Source organism: Amphibalanus amphitrite, unplaced genomic scaffold (genome assembly GCF_019059575.1).
Source record: "Amphibalanus amphitrite isolate SeventyFive unplaced genomic scaffold, NRLGWU_Aamphi_draft 000074F_arrow, whole genome shotgun sequence".
Taxonomy (NCBI): Eukaryota; Metazoa; Arthropoda; class Thecostraca; order Balanomorpha; family Balanidae; genus Amphibalanus; species Amphibalanus amphitrite.
In genome coordinates this window covers 214,742-239,358 of record NW_024881570.1, presented here as the reverse complement: position 1 = coordinate 239,358, position 24,617 = coordinate 214,742, and the positions used below count along the sequence as shown (strand labels likewise).

At 49.6% G+C, this 24,617-nt stretch overlaps 1 protein-coding gene across 12 annotated transcripts in view; it reads left to right on the top strand.

Moving 5' to 3' along the window:
• The window catches only part of LOC122379281 (catenin alpha-like), a 66,878-nt gene extending 49,206 nt beyond the window's left edge, over positions 1 to 17,672 (top strand). The window contains exons 1-19 of one of the 12 annotated variants that reach the window (XM_043361330.1): positions 3,677 to 3,714; positions 3,848 to 3,899; positions 5,185 to 5,309; positions 5,862 to 6,051; positions 6,314 to 6,480; positions 6,835 to 7,044; positions 7,377 to 7,577; positions 7,927 to 8,130; positions 8,479 to 8,679; positions 11,715 to 11,840; positions 12,176 to 12,268; positions 12,559 to 12,823; positions 13,124 to 13,275; positions 13,586 to 13,655; positions 13,958 to 14,028; positions 14,593 to 14,774; positions 15,072 to 15,264; positions 15,570 to 15,731; positions 16,314 to 17,672. In XM_043361330.1, the coding sequence (XP_043217265.1) occupies positions 5,205 to 5,309; positions 5,862 to 6,051; positions 6,314 to 6,480; positions 6,835 to 7,044; positions 7,377 to 7,577; positions 7,927 to 8,130; positions 8,479 to 8,679; positions 11,715 to 11,840; positions 12,176 to 12,268; positions 12,559 to 12,823; positions 13,124 to 13,275; positions 13,586 to 13,655; positions 13,958 to 14,028; positions 14,593 to 14,774; positions 15,072 to 15,264; positions 15,570 to 15,731; positions 16,314 to 16,478 (2,757 nt within the window). In that variant the 5' untranslated portion in view covers positions 3,677 to 3,714; positions 3,848 to 3,899; positions 5,185 to 5,204 and the 3' untranslated portion in view covers positions 16,479 to 17,672. Of the gene's footprint in view, positions 1 to 3,660; positions 3,951 to 4,141; positions 4,194 to 4,901; positions 5,015 to 5,184; positions 5,310 to 5,861; positions 6,052 to 6,313; positions 6,481 to 6,834; positions 7,045 to 7,376; positions 7,578 to 7,926; positions 8,131 to 8,478; positions 8,680 to 11,714; positions 11,841 to 12,175; positions 12,269 to 12,558; positions 12,824 to 13,123; positions 13,276 to 13,585; positions 13,656 to 13,957; positions 14,029 to 14,592; positions 14,775 to 15,071; positions 15,265 to 15,569; positions 15,732 to 16,313 lie in introns of those variants that run through there. The other 11 variants (XM_043361332.1, XM_043361335.1, XM_043361326.1 and 8 more) reach the window with 11 other exon arrangements.
• Positions 17,673 to 24,617: the final 6,945 nt, after the last annotated feature.

The window sequence follows — 24,617 nt, the reverse complement described above, 5'->3', positions numbered from 1 at the left end:
AGGCAGGGCTGCGGAGTCGATGGAATTTCGGCGACTCCGACTCCGACTCCGACTCCGGCTTTCAAAAACCAGCTCCGACTCCGACTCCGACTCCGGGCAGAATTGTCGACTCCGACCGACTCCAACTCCCGACTCCGACTCCGCAGACCTAGCAGGGCTGCGGAGTCGACAGATTTTCGGTGACTCCGACTCCGACTCCGGCTCGGGTTTCTAAAATCGACTCCGACTCCGACTCCGACTCCGGTCACAACTGTCGACTCCGACCGACTCCGACTCCGACTCCGACTCCGCAGCCCTGGTCCTATAGGATAAGTTTGGAAACAGGATGCACCGTTCGATGTGTTTTGGGCTTTGCCAAGTTTCGCGGCGTTACGTGCCTCGTTTTTTTTTGCATACCTACACGATCAGTATCTACTTCTGGGGTTTTCGGTCAGTCAAGCCCCCGTCCCCGTCCCCCCCTATCGAAAATCCGTGGCGCCGCCCCTGCCCGCGTGGGACCCTCAGGGGGCATCATGGGCTTCTAGAGACCGGCGTGGGTTCGAGAGCGGCATAGGTTCGTCAGACTGACTCAAAGACTCCCAAGAGCCAGCGGCGGGGGGGGGGGGGGGCTATCAGGTCAGCCATAGCATGGGTCTCTTAAGGCCATTATGGGGCCCGGAGCCCGGAGGTCAGCGCGATTCACTCTGTTGCCGGTGTGGGGCTTCCAGAGGCCAGAATGAGCCTTCAGAGGTCGGAGTGAGGCCAATGTGGGCGACAGTGCCATCGGAGTCTAGATCAGAGCTCAAGTCGAGTCGGGCCCTTCTAAAGTTAAGGGTATCGGCCCTCAACCAGCACAAGACACTAAGAGATTGACACCTGCCCTTTGAAAAATGTTACAATCGTAAAAAATTGACAAAACATTTTGCTTTTGATAATCTTTAGTGGCCCCGGCGACGACCAAAGCAAAAAAAAAAACTGTATGCCTACTGCTGAGATAAATTGTACACTACATACAGAGCTTTTTCACGTTTTTCTTTTCTTTTTTAGATTGCCGAGTGTGCCTAAAAAGGCTCCCTTACATGGTGAAAGTGGCAAAGAACCGCACCTGGGCGTGGGTTAACCCTCGCCCGTATAGGGGGGGGGGGGTCGAACGGACCCCCCCCCCATGGTTTTTCGCGAATAACTCACGTAAAAAGCGGCCGATCGCGACGTAACTTTCAGTACCCTCGCGTTGATCAATTTTACACCTACCCTGAAAATTTCATGACCCTGACCCCAATGACCTTTGACCTGTGACCTACTTTTCGAGACCATGTTTGGCCGGAATCGCGATTCGGCGTATGTCGGCTCGCATTAGCCGCGCGTTTGCAGTCTTTTCGTGGTTTCAAGCGTTCAAACATGTGATATGATGTTGCCCCCATGCATTAGGGTGGGTGTCAAGGTCACCTGAAGGTCAGGTCAGGTCATTGACCTTTGGTGACCTCGGTTCACTTTTTCGAGTTTTACATGTTTCTAGACCAGTTTTTGGAGCTGAATTCGAATTTAGTAACCATATGAACGTTTACGAAGTAGTTTTGGTACCTTCGTAACATGTTACGAAGCTGTCAGAGGCGGTTGACACCTACCAGGAATACCCGGCAGGACCCCTACTGGTTGACCTGACCTGACCTGACCCGACCTGGACTAAATGCATAAAGACATCATCTGTGATCAAAACTAACATGATATTCGTGATCGGCGCCCCGAAAAACCCCGTAGCAGCCACACTTTACGACGTTCTAACAGGTCCCGATTTTCCCGACTTTTGGGTCAATGACCTGACCTGCAAGGTCAACCAATGACCTAGGACCTTAAAATTAGGTATCATCGGCTTCCTCTCGTCACGGGCAACACGCTCGTTTTTTTCCGCGAAGCTCTAGCTCGATCAGGGGCGAAACGGCAAGGGGGGGTCCAACGGACCCCCCCCCCCCTTATACGTTCGCGGGTGGAAAAACACCAATACGGGCGAGGGTTAAGTAGGTACGCCACCACTGGGGCCCCTAAGGTAAGGGTGGGGCCCCTTGAGCAGGTTTGGCCTCCCCCTTTTCAAGATCCTGGATACGCCACTGCCATCGCCCCATAGTCGCCGCGGTGGAGTGCCGGTTTCGGTGTTACTACTTGCTCGTTTTCAGCGTAGCACCGCAGGGTGAACGTCAGGACAACGTGGTCGCTACTGCCGAGTGGCGGATGGCTGCGGAGGTCGAGGACCATGCCTTCCTCGTTGGTCAGCACGAGGTCCAGGACGTACGGCGTCTGTCCGGGGCGGTATCTCGTTGGGGACAGCACGTGTTGAGTGAGGAAGTGGTCCCTAAAAAGTTCAAGGAGCTCATGCGACCAATGTCCAGTTGGTGCCCTTGATAGGTACCTCAGCTGTCCAGTCGATTTCGGGAGCGTTGAAGTCACCGGTAATCAGTAGGTGTGAAGGTCCTGAGGCGGCGACGAGATCCAGCAGATGGCTCAGCTGGCTGGTTGATTCCAGTGAGCTAGATGGGCTCCTATAGGTATATGCACCCAATCAACAGAATGTCGCTGCCTGCCAGACGGATATTTAACCATAGTTGTTCGCGGAAAGGACTGGCAAGAAACCTAACTTCGGAACAGGGCAAGGAGTCGCGAACATAAATGCAGATTCCACGGGGCCTTACAGTACCTGAACTCAGGGGCGGATCCAGAAAATCTCCAAGGGAGGGGCCATTAGAAACCAGGAGGCCCCCCCATAATCCCACCTGTTGGAGGCCCCATCTTCCCACTTGTTGGGCCCCCCCCCCAAAAAAAAACTGCGTCTATTGAGCTTATCTAGCTGTTCAGGCAACATCTCAACATCTGTGCAGGCTTGGAGGCCCTCTGTGCAGATTAGGAGGCCCTGTAAAAGTGGTCATCTCTGTGAGTATAAGAGACCTCCAAGTTATGAAAAGCTTTACCAATCTTCTAACAAAGAAGTCTTCTCAGCTAGTCTTCTAAGAAATAACTACCTAAGTGGGTAGGTTAAAAAAAAAACTCATCGGATTTCGGCCACTTTATTTTCAGGAGGCCCCCTTTTCAGCTTTTTAACTTTTTAACTTTTTATTTTATTTTTGAAAAAAAATCGGCCAAGGGGGGGCCATGGCCCCCATGGCCCCCCCTTGTATCCGCGCCTGCCTGAACTTACAACATCAGGAATGAAGCTTTGTAACCAGGAATGGCAAGGCGCGCAGCAGACACGGCGGAGACCTGGACTTTGGGCAAAACCTCAGTGATCAGAGCATGATGTCGGGCTCCGTCCCAGCTATCCGCGCATAAAGATCATCACGCTTGTTTAAGTACTGGTCGGCGTTAGTATACAGGATCGACAGTGCTCGTTTCCCACGTGATTGTCATATCCGTTGCGTTTGCCGATCGCCGTCGGTGGCAGCATATGTAGCTGCAGTGTTTTCTCAAGTGTTTCGGAGTGCTCCTTGGCTACCTGGATCAGTTTCTCTGTGTGAGACTCCTGTACATTCATCAGTGTATCCAGCTGCGTTTGGATGGCTGTCTCAGACGTAATTATCATAACAATGATAAAATTTGTTATACTTATTATAGGTCAATGATAATTCCTAACAAAGAACTATTATGACGTCATCATAACGCCCCCTATCGCATAATCAGCTGGCGAAAATGTGCGAGTCGCCGATCGGCCGTTAGGTTACGATTTTGGGATCTTTAGGGCCGTCCACGGTATATAGGGGCCGTCGTCCTTGATTTTGGGTGTTGTCCTTTTGTCTTCGGTCATCTATATACCGTGTTTTTGAGTATTTTGTCATTGTATATGACTTTCCCGCTTGGGAATCAATTATACTGATCATTCCAGGTGAGTTAATCCAGTACGGACTACGGTGACTCGCCCAACTGCCACCAGCCTGGTAAGAACGCCGTGACTCTGCCTCAGCCTCGGGCCGTAGTCTGAGTCATAGGTAATTTTCAGTGTTTTCTTTTTTTACCAGACAATTGAATATGAAATGATGTTCCACTTTTTCACAGGCCATAAGTTGCCTGGAGCGGTAGCGGTAGTCTGAGATTTATTGCACAGGCTGGCTGTCGGCTGAGACGTGGCCCTGCCGCCCACTGCCCATTGTTCACCATAGCTTTAGCTGGATACGCTTCTGAAAAAAACAACAGCATGCCAGTCAACCTCAACGGAAAGGGCAAATGTCATGGTAATGTCCAAATATTTTTTTAGGGACAAATTTTTCATGTTCTTACATTATTTGAGATCCTGAATCAAAAATGATACATGTCTTGCAAATACAAGAAAAACAATCAAACTTGACCTAACCCTACCTCAACCTACAACCTAGGTACCAACCTACAACCCAACAACCTACAGCCTAAAACCTACAAACCTGCAACCTAATACAACCTAAAAACCTGCAACCTTTAATGAAAACTTCTGCTGTTGTATATTCTTATAAATAGTGCAACCATTGTAGTTTGGACCTTATCTTGACAAATACCACCAAGGGCTTTGAGGAGCTGAACATCATTATGTAGTTAGCTGTGCAACAACATTTCCTGTACAGTTGAACACAGGCAGGATTAGGAATGTGAATTGGAATTGTCCAGTTGAACAGTGAACATGACACACTGAGGTATTTTTCTTTTCCCGTGACATGTTAAAATGTCCATTGGTTGGGTGGCACCCAAGAGTTTTGCAATACAAATTTAAGCCATTATGAAAAACTGAAAATTCACACTAATGGATTTAGCCCAATTTTCAACATTGTTGGATATTGCTCATTTATCTTGCATTATTAACACCAGTTCATTTTCATCATTTGTGCATTTTGTAGCTTATACATGAAGTGTGAGACATTTGCCCTGTATTCTCATGCCAAGGTGATTGTGACCACAAGAGCTGTTTTCAGGAATTGCCATGGTGTCCGAACAGCTGGGCACACTGGGCATGAAGTGGGACCCCAAGAATCTGGAGATACGCACCATGTCTGTGGAGCGCACTCTGGAGCCGCTCGTCCTGCAGGTCCATATTCTGTTGCAGTCTCAGCATCGTGCCACCCTCCCCCTGCAGCCTGCCTGCCTGCCTGCCCAGTACTAGAATGGCTTGGTTGATGGCATGCTATTCATTTGAGTGCTCCCCATCTGGCCCATGTCACCCAGCACCCAGCTGAATTATACTGATCTGTTTTTCAGTGTGAACTGTGCATGCCAGGATGACTGAGGTTAACAGTGGTAAAATTGAGTTTGTATGGAACCCAGAGGACCTGGAGATCAAAACCCGCTCCGTTGAGATGACATTGGAGCCATTGGTCTTGCAGGTAACATGATGTGCAGTTACCAGACAAAGCTTGTGGTCAATGGTTAATGCATTCTGATGTTTTTTTTTTTAATTTAGCCTAATCATCTTGGCACCATTAGTGTTTTTGCTAAGGGCATATACCTATAGAAGGATGCACGTGTTGAATTAACAAAATAATTATTATTGCATCATTTTTTCAGCATGTTATCACCCTGATAAGTTGTAGCTGGTGCTTAATATTGGTGCTTTTTATGCTCTATTACTGGTGCAAAGTATTCAGATTGATGTTTTGCATGTCAGATGCACTGTCAATGCACACATTTCCCATTTGATATACCTACTTGGTATAGTTGAGCATCTTATTTGTTGAGGTGTGTAGCTGAAATATTTACATGAGTTTTTATTGAATGTCATATTTTACCAACAATGGTTTTCACATTCATTCCATAAGACTCTGAAGCCAGTGAACTAAAGTTGATGGATGTTGTTTTATTCCCTGGCTCAGTGCATCCGCGTAGCACAGCTCGCGTGCACTGTGTGTGTTCGTCCGCTGACAGTCTGTCTCTGCTAGGTGACCACTCTGGTGCACACCAAGGGCCCCACCAACAAAAAGAAAGGCCGCAGTAAGCGGGCGCACGTGCTGGTGGCCGCCGTGGAGAAGGCCACGGCCAACTTCCTGGAGCGGGGCGAGCAGATCGCCATGGAGAACCCGGACATCCGCCAGGAGATGCTGGTCGCAGTCGACGAGGTCAAAAAGACCGGTCAGTACGGGGCCGGACGAAATGACGGCACGGGATCAACACTTGACGTGACATTTACATGAAGCGGTATGGTGTGCAGCTAGGCCTCGCCCAACCCTCCTACCTCATTTTTCAGCCATGCAAGGATAGTTTGATGGTGGCATTTGTACCTAACCATGAGCGAATTTAGTTACCCTATTAGACGCATTCCCGGGCATTTGTAATGCATTTCAGCTACCAAATGCCTTTGCCACCGCCTCACAATGTCTCACTGTCTGCGCAGGCGAGGCTATGAGCACGGCGTCCCGGGCGTTTGCCGAGGAGCCGTGCAGCTCAGCGAAGCGGGGGAACATGGTGCGCGCGGCGCGTGACCTTCTGCTCACGGTCACTCGTCTGCTGATCCTGGCAGACATGGTGGACGTCCACCAGCTGCTCAAGTCGCTCAAAACGGTGAGCTGACGGGTGCCGAGGGGGAACGAGACGTGGAGTGCCTGTGGGATTTATCGGCGGCGGTACACTGCTAAGTTATGCCTGATTGCTAAATGTATTCTTGTATTCCATGGCTGATTTTGATTTTCATTAAACTGGAAGTTATTTGCTTTACCATAATAATTGTGTGTGATTAGTGATGACAGTTACAGATGCACCAAGTAATTGATTTATTAAACCTAGATGATTTATATTTGTTTTTGCTCTACATACTAGTGATTCGCGCCCAATGGTCCTTTTCGTACCACAGCACTTCCCCTGACGAACCCACCGGACTTTCCTCCACCTGACGGAGCATTCGACCCTTCTCCGCAGGTGGAGAGCGACCTGGACCGTCTGAAGAAGGCCTCCAGTCAGGCGGAGCTGATGGACAATTTCCAGGCGTTCGGCCGCAACACGGACGAACTGATGAAGCAGGCGGCGCGCCGGCAGATGGAGCTCAAAGACCCGCAGCTGCGCGATAACCTGGCTGCCGCGCGCGCCGTCCTCAAGAAGAACAGCATGATGCTGCTCACCGCCTCCAAGGTAGGACTCTGGCATTGTAGGGACAGCGTCTTCTTGCAGGTCAATCGCTCACGTTGTGGGATTGCAGTGACATTGACGTGACGTAACCGTGTTACAACGTTGACTGATTGTATGCCTACTGTGATCTCGGTGTCACTGGGTTGATGTAACTCACTTTATTTTCCAGGCTGTCAGATCAGCTCACTAATCTTGTCTCACCAACCGTCTCATCATTTTCATCCCTTTTCCGGTCATTCCTCTCTGTGTCTGTCCACTTTATCCGTCCATCCCTCCCACGCTCCTATTCGTCTGTGGATCTCACGACTCACCCTTCCGTCTTTATGACCGGACAGGCATACGTGCGCCACCCGGAGCTGGCGGCCGCCAAGGCGAACCGCGACTTCGTGCTGCGCCAGGTGTGCCAGGCGGTGGACACCATTAGTGACATCGCCAACGGCCGCGCTCCGGGCGCCGGCGGCAGCGGCGGCGCCGGCACCGGCACCGACCTGTCCGAGGCGCCCGGCGTGCTGGCCGCCGCCCTCGACGAGTTCGATGTACGTATGATACATCCGGGGAGGGGAGAGTTAGGCCACGGAGAGAATATTAGAAAGGGGAAAGGCATGGTGACTTGTTAGGGATTTCCTCAGTGTAGGGGGTTTGAGGGTAAGTATGTGGCTTCAGTTTTGGTCTGCTCTTATATATTAATATGAGTATTATTTTGTGGGGGATATTTTAATCCAGGGCTTCTATAAATCTCCCTATATTTTGATAGCCAGTCCAGCCTGTCTCCGAGCCATGCTCTTGTACCTGTAAGCATTGACCCATGTGTAGATGTGACTATCACTCGCTGGCGGAATGGTAGTGTTATCGTGACCTCTTCGCCCCCTCTCGTCACTCGTGCAGGAGCGGATCATGATGGACCCGCTGACGTATAACGAGGTGCACACGCGGCCGGCGCTGGAGGAGAAGCTGGAGCTCATCATATCGGCCGGAGCGCTGGTGGCTGACTCGTTCTGCACGCGCGACGACCGCCGTGAGAAGATCGTCTCCGAGTGTAACGCTGTGAGGCAGGCGCTGCAGGATCTGCTCTCCGAGTACATGTCCAACGTGAGTGGCGAGTGAGCTGTGATGGCTGGTTGTGAACTGCTAAACTACCATAGTGATTGATAATAGGTTCACATGTTGATATTTGGGTGTTTATAATTCATCTTCTGATGAGGTTTTAGGCACCATGTAGAAGTCAAGTTAATTTGGCTCTACCTTTGTAAATGGCGTAGAAGAATTACAATGCGCTATTCAAAGGGCTATCCCATGCTCAATTAATCCCGGCTCGAATTTTGGGTCATTCCTCTACGCTGGCTAAATCTGTTTTCCCACCTCCGACTGTATGCACAAAACATCGTCATTAGCTAGTCGGACCTGCCCTGACTCACTGATCACTCCTCTGCCGCTCAGATGGGCCGCAAGGAGCCGAGTGAGGAGCTGGACCGTGCGCTGGAGCACATCAGCCGCAAGACGCGCGACCTGCGCCGCCACCTGCGCAAGGCCGTGGTGGACCACGTGTCCGACAGCTTCCTGGAGACCAACGTGCCCCTGCTGGTGCTCATGGAGGCTGCGCGCGCCGGCAACGAGCGCGAGGTCGACGAGTACGCCAAGGTCCGACGGTGGTCCGGGGCGGGAAGGGGGATGCTCAGTCATTTGATGGGGAGGAGTTGACGAGGTGAATGATGGTGGAAAGGTTGGTAATCAAAGATTTGACGTGAAATGTCTCGCTTATATTGGCAGTTAAATTACTTTGTATACCAAGTAACAATTTAAGCCATGCACGTTTAAAGGTAGTGTGCCACCTTTGAAAGATTTCCCATTTTATTTTTCCTAGGATAAGAAGCTTCTGTTTTTACCTAATATCGCAAAAAAAATCAAAAATGGGCCTGGAATAGTGCCTTTTTCGCCTAAAAGTTTATCGGTTTTTAGATATGTATAACAACTGTAGTGGGCTCACCTGCAAACAGGCGTCGGGCAACAATCGCGAATGCGGCGCACTTGTGACAATAAGCAAAGGTCATTATAGTGTTACGACCACTGAACTCTATAATGTGGAATGCGCATTGGCCGCCAGATGGTGTCCAACGGTGCCGCCATGTTGCGCAGACCAGAAAGCGGCCGCCGCCTGTGTTGGGGAATAGGAAATTCGGGACTTCGATTTACGTTTGCGGCCGCTGCATCCGTTACGTTCAAGATATGTAGACACGGAACCCGGCATCCTACGCAGAATTGAGTGGAGAACAAGATGACATCTTAAAAAAATCCTCGACTACAGGGAACTTACACGTTCAACCCTTATAAGTCAATGGGGAAATATGGAAATTGCTATTTTGGCGCCGGGAATGATCTGAAACTATCTCAAGCATATAGAATCGTGATTTCATGCACTCCTTGCAAGGTCCAATGCCTCACATTTGCACTGTTGCCCTTGCGTGACGTCATCTGTGACGTCACAAAGGTCATAGCCTTTTCTTCAATAACTCCCGATCAAATTGAGCTAGCGAGTTGGGAAAGCCACCAATGGACTCAGGAAGACCTGCCGAATCGAATGATATGCGACATGACCTCTTTCGACCAACTTCGTGGCCTGGGGGTGCTGACCTGACCTTGACCTTAGGTCAACACCCTAAGTTGACCTGACCCGAACAAAAAGTATATCACTCGATGCGCCTGAGCTAGCTGAACACGATGATGCCAAAATCGCGGCTCTACGGCTATTTTTGGCGAAGTTATTTACCAAAAACCGAACCCATGCCTTTGATCACTTGACCTGACCTCAGAGGTCACCGGTTGACCTGAGACCCTTACAGCGGGTTCCTACCAGTCACTCTGCATTTTACTTTGCCGCATACGACCACTTTACCGCTTAATTCTAGTTAAATTAGCGGCGCATTAGCGAGGTGGGTTCAATCAACCCCCTCGGCCGGGGCAAATGTAGGTCCGGCGAGTGAATTTGAGGAATTCTGAAGATACGATCGTGTTCCCCACTCAATTCTGCGTAAGATGCCGGGTTTCGTATCTACGTAACTTGAACGTAACGGATATGGCGGCCGCAAACGTAAATCAAGGTCCCGAATTCCCTATTCCTCAACACAGGCGGCGGCCGGTTCTTGGTCTGCGCAATATGGCCGCCACCGTTAGACACTACGGCCAATAGGGTTGAAGCGGCATTGCTCCCCTGTGGTTACGACCATACGACGTACGGGAATGAGTTATCAGCTGTCTAATCGTAGACAACACAATGTCGAGCCTTAAACTGTAAGCCCGTATTGGTATTGTTGCTTTTATTTGGCTGTCGAACATTATTTATGGTTTGAAATATGATTTTATGTAAAATAATTGATATGAAAAAGCCGTCTTATAAGTTATGACCCCATTTCACCACACGCAAGTGGCAGAAATGACAATAATCAGCTGACGCATTTTTCTTGGCCGAAGTCAGAGCGCGCGGCCCGACGCACCACGCGTATTTGGAAATTCCGACCTCGACGAGCATCAGAAGCCAACTAACAGGCGTGTTCGAAACCGCAGGAGCTGATGATGAACGGGTTTATCGAAACTTGATTGGATGAGCATATCGGTAATAGCGATTTCAGTGTGTGCATTTATTGTTCATAGTGGTGTGAAATGTGGTTGGGGTACGACCGACAACCCGTCGGGGCGAATTTCGCACTGGGGTACTCAAAATTTGAAGAATTTAAGACGTTTCCATGAGTTTTGAAGGTATGGATAAGTTCTAAAAATCCGGTTCTCCTTATCTGGGCCATTAAAGGGACACTCCCACCTTAACATTAGTTTTGAGTTGAGATAGCCAAATTGGTGGCCATGGCCTGCAAATACCGGTTTGGGCACTCACAACATCGAGAAATGCTTTAATTCGAAGATATGGAATTTCAAACTTGCAGTTTTCGGATTCTAAGGGGCTAATGCATTGGTATGCCCCCTTAGAATTTGTGACGTCAGCGGAGATCTAACGATTTTTAAATCTTAGACTAAAACCATCGTTAACACGTGGTGGTATACGCTGCTTTGCGCGCAACGTCTGCCGCACTTTAAGGCTGCCAAATTATTGCTTCCAAATAAAGTCGCTAGTAACAGGGAGATCCCAAAAAGTAAACAAAAGTAAAAGCCTAATATCTTGAAAACCAGTGAATATTTTTCGGTGAAGTTTGGTAGATATTCGTTTTCGCTCTTTCTGAACCAAGGGACATCACTTTCATGCCAATTCATTAACTTTTTTGAAGGTGGGAGGGTCCCTTTAACTCCATACGGTCCAAGAAAGCTGGCACACTACCTTTAATCTTTTTTTGCCGGTATTATGGCTTACTCCGCCGGCGACTATATGCATCGGTGTAGTAACCTATGCTTGACTGTTTGGATCGAAGGCAATGCGGTGCCTTCATCGCAAAAGCCCGCAGGGACTATAGGCGCCTTTGACACATCCAGTAACATTGTGGTGAATAGCTGACCCTACACCTGGCCTGGGCGACACTCAGCGGTATTCACTGTTCGGGCCTTTCACCGGCTCCTTTGTCGGACCGTGCAGCGTTCGTTCACGTGGACAGGACGTGCCGTGTGTGCGGCCGCCGCGGGTGTTGACGCGTCACCTCTGACGGGCTGACTGACGTGTGGTACGTGCCCCGCAGGTGTTCCAGGAGCACGCCACCAAACTGACCGAGGTCGCCAAGCTGGCCTGCAACATGTCCAACAACGCCGACGGCGTCAAGATGGTGCTGTGCGCCACCTCGCAGATCGAGAACCTGTGTCCTCAGGTGCGGCTCGCGGCGAGGAGGAAGCTAGTCTAGTGGCAAATATGTTTGATGAGCGGGATATCAATGGTGTGTCGGACTTATTTTTAACTGTTACTGATTACCAAACCCTAAGGTACCCACCCCTTGTACCCAAACCAGATATTACTCGTAGTGAATCATATTTGTGTAATTATTTTTATTGATACTAAGTCATTATTTTTTGCTAATTGATTTATTCAAAGAACATGAATAACGTTCCGATCAGCGTCCATTACATGAACTTTAATCTGGACAAGCTTTTGGCCTCGTTATACCATAGTTACCCCCACTCACCCGTTCCCTGCCTACCGTTACAGGTGATTAACGCCGCCAAAGTGCTGGCCAGTAAGCCAAAGTCGAAGCCGGCTCAGGAGAATATGGAGATGTTCAGGGCCGCCTGGGAGAATCAGGTCAGTAGTGACGGGTGGAATCGTGTTGGTCATTGCTGGTGTCAAGTATGCGGATAAAGGCGCAAACGACGCTCGTATCCTTGATGTATGTTTTCCTTTGACTGCTACCTTGATGGCGAACGAATAGTCTTTTAACGTGACTGATGATATATATATAAGGTAGCGTTGTCAGGCACTTTTTGACGCACTTGTGTTATGATTGTGTCAATGACCACAGTTGGTTAGAATTCCACTGCCAGCTGATGATCGGCCGTATGTCTAACGCTATCGGCCCTCCACCCGCCGCGCAGGTGCGTCTTCTGACGGACGCCGTGGACGACATCACCACCATCGACGACTTCTTGGCCGTCAGCGAGGGACACATCCTGGAGGACGTCAACAAGTGCGTGCTGGCGCTGCAGGAGAGCGATGCCGACACGCTGGACCGCACGGCGGGCGCCATCCGCGGCCGCGCCGCGCGCGTCTGTAACGTGGTCGGCGCCGAGATGGACAACTACGAGCCGTGCATGTACACCGAACGGGTGCTCGAGGCCGTCAAGGTGCTCCGAGAACAGGGTACGCAGGCTGAGCGTGACCGGGAGACTAGTTTCCTGATTGACTCTTTCTCGTGTTTTATTGGTCGTCTTTTTCCCCCTAAAGCTAAAAATTGGAAGAAAGCCGCGCATGCAAGCTATGTATGAATATTCCATTCGGCCATTTTTTCTACCTTTTTGCACTTTTTCATGTGAATACCTACGGAAGCTTGGTAAGCAACAGCCACTCGTGATCAGTTAGTGTTCCGCATAGGGTACTGAACGCTGTTTCCATAGCCGTCCTATCCGGGTTTTAAGCCGTGACCCTGCTCCCTTCCAACAGTGATGCCCAACTTCGCCGAGCGCGTGGAGGTGGCTGTGGACGCTCTGAACGCCAACCCGCAGAAGGAGGTGGACGAGAACGAGTTCATCGACGGCTCGCGGCTGGTGTACGACGGCGTCCGGGAGATCCGGCGCGCCGTACTCATGAACAGGGTCAGCCGCCGCCCGGGGCTGCTCTCTGCTGCCAGTCGCACTATGGTTCCATCGAATCTTGACGAATACTGGGCACTCGTCAGGAATGGTCGATAGAGGATTTTGAGTGTGTGCCGGTGATAGACTATAGCATAGACCTTTAGCATTGACTTTGAAGCATACATGTAATGCGTGTAACTTACCTTAACTACCGGCGCGTTTGTTTGGCCGTGGGCATTCTCATTCCGTCTGCGTCGGACTCGGATCAGTATGTTGGGCGCACAGACCGCCCATTTCTCCAGTTGGCTGACAGTCTCTGTTCCTCTGACAGACGGATGATGAACTGGATCCCGAGGAGGTGGAGCTCGACGAGTACTACACCATGGAGACCAGGAGCAAGTGTGAGTACAGGACAGACGACGGAGGCCGAGGTACACCCAGCTGGGATATGTGCTGGGCTGGGTGTCCAGACGGGAGCTCAAGAGCTACACGTTCTATGAAATTGCTGCACGAGGTGACGCTCTCGCCCTTAGGCTGTTTGAACTCCCTTCAAGTATTCAATAGAAAAATTGCAGTATCAGACTTTTATCTAGATATCTGACGTCTTGTAACGGTCGTGCGTTGTCTATATCATAATGATGTGTCTGTCGTGTTGTCATGCCTTTTGTACGATTCTGACTGTCTTGTGGTGTCTCTCTGACAGCGAGCGCGCACACTACCGACCACATTGTGGAGGATGAATACCCGGACATCAGCGGCATCTGCACCGCCCGGGTCAGTCGGCGGGTGTGCCGGGGCGGGGGGGGGGAGGAGAGGGAGGGGCGGGGTTACGGGTGCTGCAGGGGTCATACTATCCTGGTGGAGGATGAATACCCGGACATCAGCGGCATCTGCACCGCCCGGGTCAGTCAGCGGGGGTGCTGGGAAGGGGAGGGGCGGGGGTTACGGGTGCTGCAGGGGTCATACTATCCTGGTGGAGGACGAATACCCGGACATCAGCGGCATCTGCACGGCCCGGGTCAGTCGGCGGGGGTGCATGTGGTGGGAGAGAGGAGCTGCTAAGGATGCTACGGGGTCAATACGCATGAACGAAACCCATACAAAACCCAGAGGAAATCGTTTGTTTCTAATAATTCACAGAGCCACTGCGGCTGATATTCAGGTGTTTGTTACACTGTTCTCATGATTCTGTAGCAATACCTGCTTGGATCGGGGAGACGAGCGGTTTGGCGGCTAGTACCGATGGCTTGCTACTTTACCGCCCATCTGTCTGGTATGAATGGTGATTACCTACCATCGTGCTTACACCCATACATCTGTTCCGTCACACCCTTGCAGGAGGCCATGAGGAAGCTGAACGAAGAGGACAAGGAGAAGATTGCCGAACAGGTCGAGTACTTCCGCACGGAGAAGCTGAAGTTCGACGCTGAAGTGGCCAAGTGGGACGACACTGGCAACGACATCATCGTCATCGCCAAGCACATGTGTATGATCATGATGGAGATGACTGACTTCACCAGGTGCGTGAGCGAGCCGTTCGGCCTTCTCGGTGGATGGTGCTTTTGAATGAAATGGGTGGAGGGATGTTGCTCTTGGGCATTTTTGTGTCCTAACCGTTCGTAGTGGCGTCTGGAACGAGCGGATAAGTTATTGGATGGGGTTGGCAGCGAACCATTCACATTTTTCAAATGACGTAGGATGTCATCTCAGGTAGTTTGAGAATTGATTTGTATTCTCTATCCGTGTGGTGGACAAAGATCAGACCTGTTTCTGGCTGACTCATGTTCTGTGTGTGACGAGGCTGTTGTAACCGACAGGGGCCGCGGCCCGCTGAAGACTACCATGGACGTCATTAACGCTGCCAAGAAGATCTCCGAGGCGGGCACCCACCTGGACAAGATGACGCGTCAGATCGCCGACCAGTGCCCCGAGTCGAGCACCAAGAAGGACCTGATCGCCTACCTGCAGCGGATCGCGCTCTACACCCACCAGCTCAACATCACATCTAAGGTATATAGGGGAGGGAGGCTAGTACGGACCTAACTACCCTTTCGCCCAATATAGGCTTGAAGGTGGGCAATTAACTTAACCGCACATTTGCCATCTCTTGTGCCCTGCACGGGTGTTTGAATGGCGGCTGGCTGTGTGTAGCCTACATAATCTTTCACTACGACAGCAGCACTAGTGTGGGATATGTAGTACCTCCTTGAATTATCTTCTTTCCATTCCTCGTCATGTGACTCAGTAGCCAAGGCTGCTCGACAGTCGGCTGTCCAATACAAACTGTTTATGCTCACACCCCCGTCCCCCCTCAGGTGAAGGCCGACGTTCAGAACATCAGTGGCGAGCTGATCGTCTCCGGTCTGGACAGCGCCACCTCGCTGATCCAGGCCGCCAAGAACCTGATGAACACGGTGGTGGTGACGGTCAAGGCGTCCTACGTGGCCTCCACCAAGTATCGCAGCACCCGCGTCTCTGTGAGTAGGGCCAGCGGCGCGCGCACGGCTCCGGCCGGCGCTGGGCGCGCTCAGTGGGGTGTTTGAGTGATTCGAGAGTTTAGACAATGAGGTTGGGATGACCATGTGCAATAAACAGTTGTTTCGTTCCTTGCGATGTTTTCCTTACTATGTCCTAGTTACCTTCCAGCCAGATCTCATCACATCCTTCTGAATACTTCGCCCATCAGTTACATAGTGTTTTGAGCATAATACTTAGTTAGTTTGTGGATCTGGCTGTCTGATGTCACAACATTGTGTTATATTTTCCCCAATGTCACATATTTCTTCTGAACTTCGACCTTTTCCGCCTTTTGTTTTCTGTCACAAGTGTAAGTTGATCCAATGGTGTTGACAATCACTGGTTGTTTGTTAGTTGTTACTGTATCCATCTTGACAAGTCATCTCACCAGTGTGAGCACCACTACCTTCCTCACCACGGGCCTCTCCTATCGTCGTGAATCTCTGCCTGCCGTCTTTCTGTCTCCAGTGTCCTGTCCAGCACCTTCACACCACTCTATGGGACCGTGGACGGGCCTAACCTGTGGTCTGTGTGCTCTTCAGTCTCCGATCGTGGTCTGGAAGATGAAGGCGCCAGAGAAGAAGCCTCTGGTGCGCCGCGAGAAGCCGGAGGAGGTGCGAGCCAAGGTGCGCAAGGGCTCGCAGAAGAAGCACCTGACGCCCATCAAGGCGCTGGCCGAGTTCCAGAGTCCGGCAGACAGTGTGTAGGGCGACTGACGTCCGCCCCGCCCGGTCCGCGGAGTGTCCTAGCCTCCTAGCAGGGCTGCACATTGTCACACCGGTGACTCGCCTCGGGGACCTCTTTCGTACAGTCGCAGTATAACAAACCGGACTTTTCCTGGGGATATGACATACATATGAAGCTTCCAAAGAATGCGGGCCGAGATCCAGTCTACTCCTTTGTGATCATGTGTTTCTGTATCCATGCGAAAGCCATGATGGACACCTTTTCTGCGTTTGGGATAGTAGTTTACTGAAATCCTGCGGTGGCTTTTTGATCCGACCCTGTCCACCTGATCAGCTGTTAAAAACCTTTGAACGATACTGTCTTTGCTCTGCCCCGCTCCTTCCCCGGGTTTGACCGATACCCTCCTACCCACAAAAAGGACTGGGTAGAGGGTATTGATACGGATTCGGGCCGCTAGCCGGAGGAGGTTGGGTGGCTCGAGTTTCTGCTACCGTCGCGATTTGGATGGACTGTCCATCACGGCTTTTGATAATCAGTGAAATGTCCTGTGAGATCGCAGTTCCGACTTGAGGGAAAGTTATTTTGATACTGTGTCTATATAATCGTAGTGCGCCACATTTTTAAATATTTTATGCGTAGTACGAGATTCAGCTTCTTGTGGTGTCTTCTTTTCTTTGTAAGTGTTGTCACCGAAGAGCTTCGTACGTTGTTGGAGTAAGCTGTTGTGTTGCACACCACGCACGAATCGTTTTGTATCACTCGGCTGAAATGCCAGTTTGTTCATTTCTGGATGATTTAGCAATCGTTTGTCACGCTGCCTGCCTAGTGATCTACATCTATAGAATTTTGAGCAGTACGTATAGCGACCGCTTTTCCAGATTTTACTCCCCAGTCACTGGCTTCGCTCTTGGGTACCGATTACTTTCTCGTGTAGTGCTTATGTATGTGTCATCCGTGATCTGTTTATTCCCTTATGTTGTCTTTTTGATGGACGATTTAGTGCTTGTATAGTGTGATTGAGCCTCAAATAATCGACCAAGCACCATTGATTGCAAGGACGAGCAGTTTGTAGCCTGCAGATCACATATGCCTACACTTGTACCGGGCAGTTAACCGTAACTGACGGCAGAGTGTCCGTATCGATGATTGAGAGGCAGCTTTAGATGCATCATCGTAGCTTTTAAGATTTTTGAAATAAACTACTTTTGACTTCATTTGTGCATTGTTTCAAGCGTTTAGCATTTGGAAGATGAGTTTGAGACACTGCCATTTGACATTGTCATTGTCATTGGTGGTTTCACGCAGAACAAGTTTTTGCCTCGCCCTCTTTGTATTTCCTCTTTGTATTTCCACCCATTTCCGCCGTCACCGTTCTCATCGCTTGTCCAATAATTACGGAAAAAGAGAATATATGACTTAAACGTTCAATATTGAGTAGATTACTAAGCTTGCCGTCATTCTTCGTCCCGCCTGCGGTTCTCCGTTCGGGAGGCTGATGAGAGTTGAGCGGCCTGCGGTGAACTATACAAAGGTCAGTGGTCACTGCGAGTTTCAGCATACAGGGTGTCCGGAAATTATTTGCCCCTTGTTTATTCGGCATAATCCCACCGTGCGCTTAAAGAAATGTTGGAAATTTGCTGAGACCGTGCCTCAGGCTTTTCACAGCTGGCCGTTAGTCACGTGACCTACCCTGGTCACCTGACTTTGACACTGGTGAGGCGCCAGGGGCCAGTGTTCGGTAGACGTCAGTCGCACCTGAACGTGGTGTCTCCCTATGGCGAAAGAACACTCTTTGACAAAGCTCACCGCGCTGATGTTATGGTGAAGGCTGGAATGAAGCAGGAAGTCGAATCGAATCCTCTGTGCCAATCCCAATCGAAAACCTTCGGGGAATCATGAAGGACAAGCTTAGCAAGATGGAACCAGCTAAACACAGAAAACGGACTCCAGAAGAACCTGTGAAAGATGTGGCTGAACATCAGCGCGAATACTGTAGACATCGTGATCTATGAGATGCCAGAGGGGATGTGAGGATTGGTATGACAGGGTGGGGGATAAATCGCGAAATAAACCATGACCGGGGGGCTCTTTGTTTTTTAATAGGGCGGCGGCTGATGGAGGGGCAAATAATTTCCAGACACCCTGTACATACGGATTACGTGCCTCGGCTGTTCAACACGATCACAATTGACATTCGCGACGGCGCTGTTACGACACAATAGAGCGCTATGGAATAGACACGCCCGATGGGCTGCCCACAAGGAGGACGCGCCATCGACACACAAATGGCTGCATTGAGCAATCAATCCCTGTGGAATTCAATGGGAGCATTGCAGTCAATAGCCGCCGCAGTTGCAGTGGCCGATGGATCTTTAGCTGGAGTTGCGGTAATGACCGGTGGCGACAGGCGTGCTCAGTATCATAGTATGTGCCGGGAAGTAGTGTAACCTCGCTCCCATTAAATAATTCAGACAATGTCTCTATCTTGCAATGGACATGTAACAAAAAGTGCAGAATACCTCCAAATACGCCAACATTTATACCTGAAAAGCAGATTTACGGCACGAGTACATACCTACGGCTGGAATAATTTGCAAGTCATTTATCAGGAGCTGTACGATCGACATCTTCAAATGAAATGCTATCGAAATGTTGCACCAGTTACCGGTTTTCCGTCTGTTTGCCATGAAGTCATCATACCTTCTATATTTAGAAATCATACCTCGATCTCGAGAATTGATTCGGTAGGTAGGCTTGTGGCGCTGGTTCATGGTGTATGTGCTTCAAATCCTGCCAATAGATGACACCACCAGTCGGCGCCTGAAGTCATGCTGTGCCGCATGGCTCTGGATGAACTGCCCGCCGATCGCGGGCGACATACATACATACATGCGGTTCTCGCTCCATGCCGGACTGGCGTGCTTCTCTGACGTTTACTAGGTCCATGTCGTTCCACCAGACCGTTGGTTGTGCACACTTTGTTAGTTCACTCCAGTAATTGCTCTTCCGGCTGACTGGTGACATATTGGGTCCGTCACTGATCCTCCCCGGCTCTTTAGGCCGGTCGGGTCATTGGGTTCGTCAGCGCGTCGCCAGCCCGACTCGAGTGTCGGCGTGGCGGCCGGCGGAGAGTCAGCTCGGCTCGGTCGGCCTATCGACCAACACGGGGCGCGCCGATCCGCTCCCATCGAGCTGTGACGTCACCGTCGGTCCCGACGCCTGGCGCGGCCGCAACTGCCCGGGGCGACGGCGGCGCGAGAGACCGACCGGACGGGGCGACGGCGGCGCGAGGGACCGACTGGATAGGGGCGACACGGCGTGCGGACAGGGTGGTATGTTCAGGAAGTAGTCGAGAAAGAGAGCGACGCTGGTTGTTTCTGGGGAGTGGAGGTGTGCTTACATCCCAGGGAGAAGTGACGACATACTCATCCGCTCCCAGAGAGCATAATAAAGTGGAGGTGAGCTGTAGAGATGGCCAGAAAGTTGGTGCATTGTTAGATACTTGATACTGTGTTTGGGAGAAAGGTGTCACTCGTAATTACACTTGCGCTCGCCTCAAATGCCTGCTAAATTCATCCGATTTCGGATATGACCAAAATACACATACTCATAGAAAAATGTCGCTGGAGGGTGGGCTTAGAACAAGCATTGGCTGTGGCTGAGCTATCGCATGTAAGGTTGGTCGAGAGCAATTGAACGCTTGGAGGACGACCATGCATTTTGTTTCAGCTTTCCGTGCTATCTTTGCAAACGGTTCGGCGTAGGTGCCAAGGAGGGCGCATTTTAACGGCTGCCGCCGGCCGCCGCGCCGCAGCTCTGGCAGGGTGTTTGACTTCATATCTCTGTTGCTAGAAAAGTTGTGGACAGATTTACTTGATTCTTGCATGAAAAGATCCGCCATTCAATTCTTAGCATAACGAAAATTTGACGTCAATTGCACGATCCGCTGCCCATATTGTGGTACTGCCATCTATTGACAAGGCTTGCGAACTAAAGCCGGGCGGCTATTTCCACTTTTGACACACCATGTCATTCGACCATTTTCGTGACCTGAGGGCGCTGACCTGACCGTGACCCGAGATTAACACCCTAAGTTGACCTAACCTAAACAAAAAGTATATCACTCGACGCGCCTGAGCGAGACAAACGCGATGTTGCCAAAATCGCAGCTCAGCGGCCGTTTTTTTTCGCGAAGTTATTCACCAAAAAAGGACCCGTACCTTGGGGCTTTTGACCTGACCTCAGATGTCACCGGTTGACCTAGAACCTTAACCCTCGCATGTGTAGGGGGGGGGGTCGGATGGACCCCCCCCATGGTTTTTCGCGAATAACTCGCGTAAAAAGCGGCCGATCGCAACGAAACTTTCAGTACCCTCACATTGATCAATTGTACACCTACCCTGAAAATTTCATGACCCTGACCCAAATGACCTTTGACCTGTGACCTCTTTTCCGAGACCATGTTTGGCCGGAATCGCGATTCTGCGTATGTCGGCTCGCATTAGCCGCGCGTTTGCAAGCTTTTCGTGGTTTCAAACGTTCAAACATGTGATTTGATGTTGCTTCCTTGCATTAGGGTGGGTGTCAAGGTCACCGGAAGGTCAGGTCAGGTCATTGACCTTTGGTGACCTCGGTTCACTTTTTCGAGCTGTACATGTTTCTAGGCTAGTTTTTGGAGCTGAATTCGAATTTAGCAACCATTTGAACATTTACGAAGTAGTTTTGGTACCTTCGCAACATGTTACGAAGCTGTCAGAGGCGGTTGACACGTACTACGAATACCCGTCACGACGCCTACTGGTTGACCTGACCTGACCTGACCCGACCTGGTCTAAATGCTTAAAGACATCATCTGTGATCAAAACTAACACGATATTCGTGATCAGCACCCCGAAAAACCCCTTAGCAGCCACACTTTACGACTTTCTAACAGGTCCCGATTTTCCCGACTTTGGGTCATTGACCTGACCTGGAAGGTCAACCAATGACCTAGGACCTTAAAATTGGGTATCATCGGCTTCCTCTCGTCACGGGCAACACGCTCGTTTTTTCCGCGAAGCTCTAGCTCGATCAGGGGCCAAACGGCAAGGGGGGGTCCAACCGACCCCCCCCTACACATTAGAAGCTGGCAAACGCCGCACACATGCGAGGGTTAACCCGCGACCGCCTGGGGGGGTCGGATCCGACCCCCCCCCCCCCCTCCGTTTTTCTTGAATAACTCATGAACCACTTTCGCTATCTACTTGAAACTTGGCATACCTTCTCCCCCATTAATTTGACGTCTCCTGTGCAATTTTTAAGAAAAAATTTCCAAATTTTTTTTAGATATATCGATTTTAGTGATGTAACTACATGGCGTTTTTAGTCAAAAAGTGGTAAATGTTTAAAAAATCGCCATAAATCAGGGTTTGAAGCAAATTGCAAATTAAGGACATCAAAAGACGCAGCTCAACGAGTTCTTTAAAATGGCTATCTCGGATTTTCCGTAAAATGCGTTTTTCACCCCCAAAAATTCAAAAAACTATATTTTTTGGAAAACAGCTTATAAAATCCAAAATTTTGGAAATTTCCAAAAAAACGGAATATATGTGGTAGAGCTCTATAAGAAAATTAGATGCCCCAAATTTCAACTTTCTATCTTGATTTTTGACCCCCAAATTGTAAAAAATAGCTCCAACATGCATAGGGCATGGTGACGTCATAAGCATTTTCGTGAATTAGAGGCACTTCTGAACATCGCATGTGAAAACAAATGGCACCACTAGATTCCTGGGACAAAGCTCGTCTAGAAAAGTGCATTTTTATGTCAAAAATAAAAAGTTGAAAAATTGACCTTTTTTCTTAGCCCTCGTTTAGTTATGTATAGTATAAACGATTTTTTATGCTTTCAATGCACACTTATCACCAGCACAGTGACTTGGGGTCACTTATAACCATTACCATCGGATTCGGCGTGAAAAATAAGCCATAAAACATGTGTCGCACGCCCATGTAGCAGAAAGTGAAAACCGTGACCTTTCGTGACCTGACCTGACCTTGACCTGTACCTAGTATGACCCCTATACGCACATGGTACCTTCACTAGGCCTTTGAGGTCATTTTTGGTGAGTTTCGAGCAGCAGCTATCGATTCTGCTGTCCGTAAGCCGATTCATGCAAAACCCCTGAATTTGACCTTTGACCTGACCTTGACCCGAAAGTTGACCTCAATCTTAAAATCTTAAGAGTGCTTTGAGAAGGTCTCGTAGAGACCTTTCGAACGCCGCCTCGCGGGGCTCGATACGACCATTGGTTCTCGAGATAACAGGGGGGGGGGGTCGGATCCGACCCCCCCCCCCAGGCTGTCGTGGGTACGGAAATAGCCCAGGCGGTGCCGGGTTAAAATCGGGTATCAATCTCTGCGTCTCGTAACGGCGCACACGCTCGTGTTTTCCGCGACGCGCTAGGTTCACCAGGGGCGAAACGGCGAAGGGGGTCGTACCCGCCCCCTCCCCCCGCGGGCCGGCGCGTATGTAGAAAACCAATAGGTCCGGCGAGGGGTTAAAGGGACTATCCCACCTTTAACATGGGGTTTGAGTTGAGATAGCCAAGTTTGCGGCGAGGTTCAGAAACCACTATATATCTATCTAGGTTCCAACCCCCGCGGTGTTGAAGAAATTCGTTCCCTTCATTTGAAAATGGGCCTTGTACAAGGCCCTATCTTCAACATGGAGGGGCCGTTAGTGTGACGTCACCTCGTTTAGTCATTCTGATTTAAATGGGTTTGTTCGTTGAAAAATCGCTTGAAACTTGGTCTGAACTTTGTTGTGTGCCTACAGAGTAAAAAGAATCAGCTTTATGACAGTAATGTGGCCTGGGGAAGGAGGTAATTTTGGGCTGTGACGTCACATATTTGAAAGTTTGTGTTTGGAATATGGGAAGCCTAAGATGTTTAATGAAAAATAAATGCCAGAAACGTGTTCCTGGTCATCCAGTCGGGCACAATTTAACTGGTTTTAACAACATTTTAGAAGGTGGGATTTAACCCGCGCCCCAGTGGCGATCTCAGCCAACTTCGCCCTAGTGGGGGGGGGGGGGCATAAATACCACCCAGCTCTAACTAAAAAACTAAGAGGGCTAGAAGGACGCGGTAAAAAGCAGTTGATAGCTCTTGATGCGTACGTTTGAAAGTATTTAGTCATTTTTCATCTTAGAGCAATATTGGGGCCACCAGAGGTCATCAAAGGTCAAAATTTGCGAATTTTCATTATATTTTTCAGAAAACATGCCATTATCTCAGGAACTATGATAGCTAGAAAAACGCATGGGAAAGCAATCGATAGCTTTTAAACTCTTCTTTTGATGAGGTAATTATCAAAAATGATATCAGGTCAACAGTTTAGCCACCAGAGGGCAAACACTCCAAAATAGTTGTTTTTACGAAAATATTTTTCGACAATAACTTTTGACCAAAAAGCCACGACATTTCTATTGCCAGAATCGTGTTCCTCTCGCCGAGACGCGTCGAATGAACTATAATTTGATCTTAAAAGGTCAACTTGAAAATTTGACCTCAGGTCAGGTGACCTGACCGGAAAAGGTCATGTTGCATGTCAGTCGATGCGTCTCGGCAAGACAAACACAATGAGGCCATCCCCAGCGTCCTATCTCGTTCCAATCCAGAGTTATTGGCAAAAATATGTTTGTAGCCTCAAATGACCTCGGATGACCTTTCTAGAGGCTATCAGCAAAAAAGACACCTTGGTCGTCACGGGTGGTCCAATTCATTGTGATTCTGAGATAGTTGGACTGTTCCTATGCGTACACACGGATCTAGACGCATTTTCGTTTTTATCCATTGACTTATAATTGAAAGGTCACGCCACTGACCTGACCTTAGGTCACGGATATAAAAATCCGAGATATACAAGTTATATGCGCCCATAACATCATGCAATCCACCAAGTTTAAAACCTCTCTGATAAACACTGCAGGCTGGACATGATTGCAATTTTTTAGGCTTGGTCAGTTAACTTGACCTGGTGACCTGACCTGACATGACCTGGGGTCAAAAATTTCACACATTGTCCAAAATTGATGTACAAAAAAAGCATTGAGTTTAACACGTACAACCTAATCACCCGTCGCTCTATATACACATGTATCAAATGTTGTTGACAA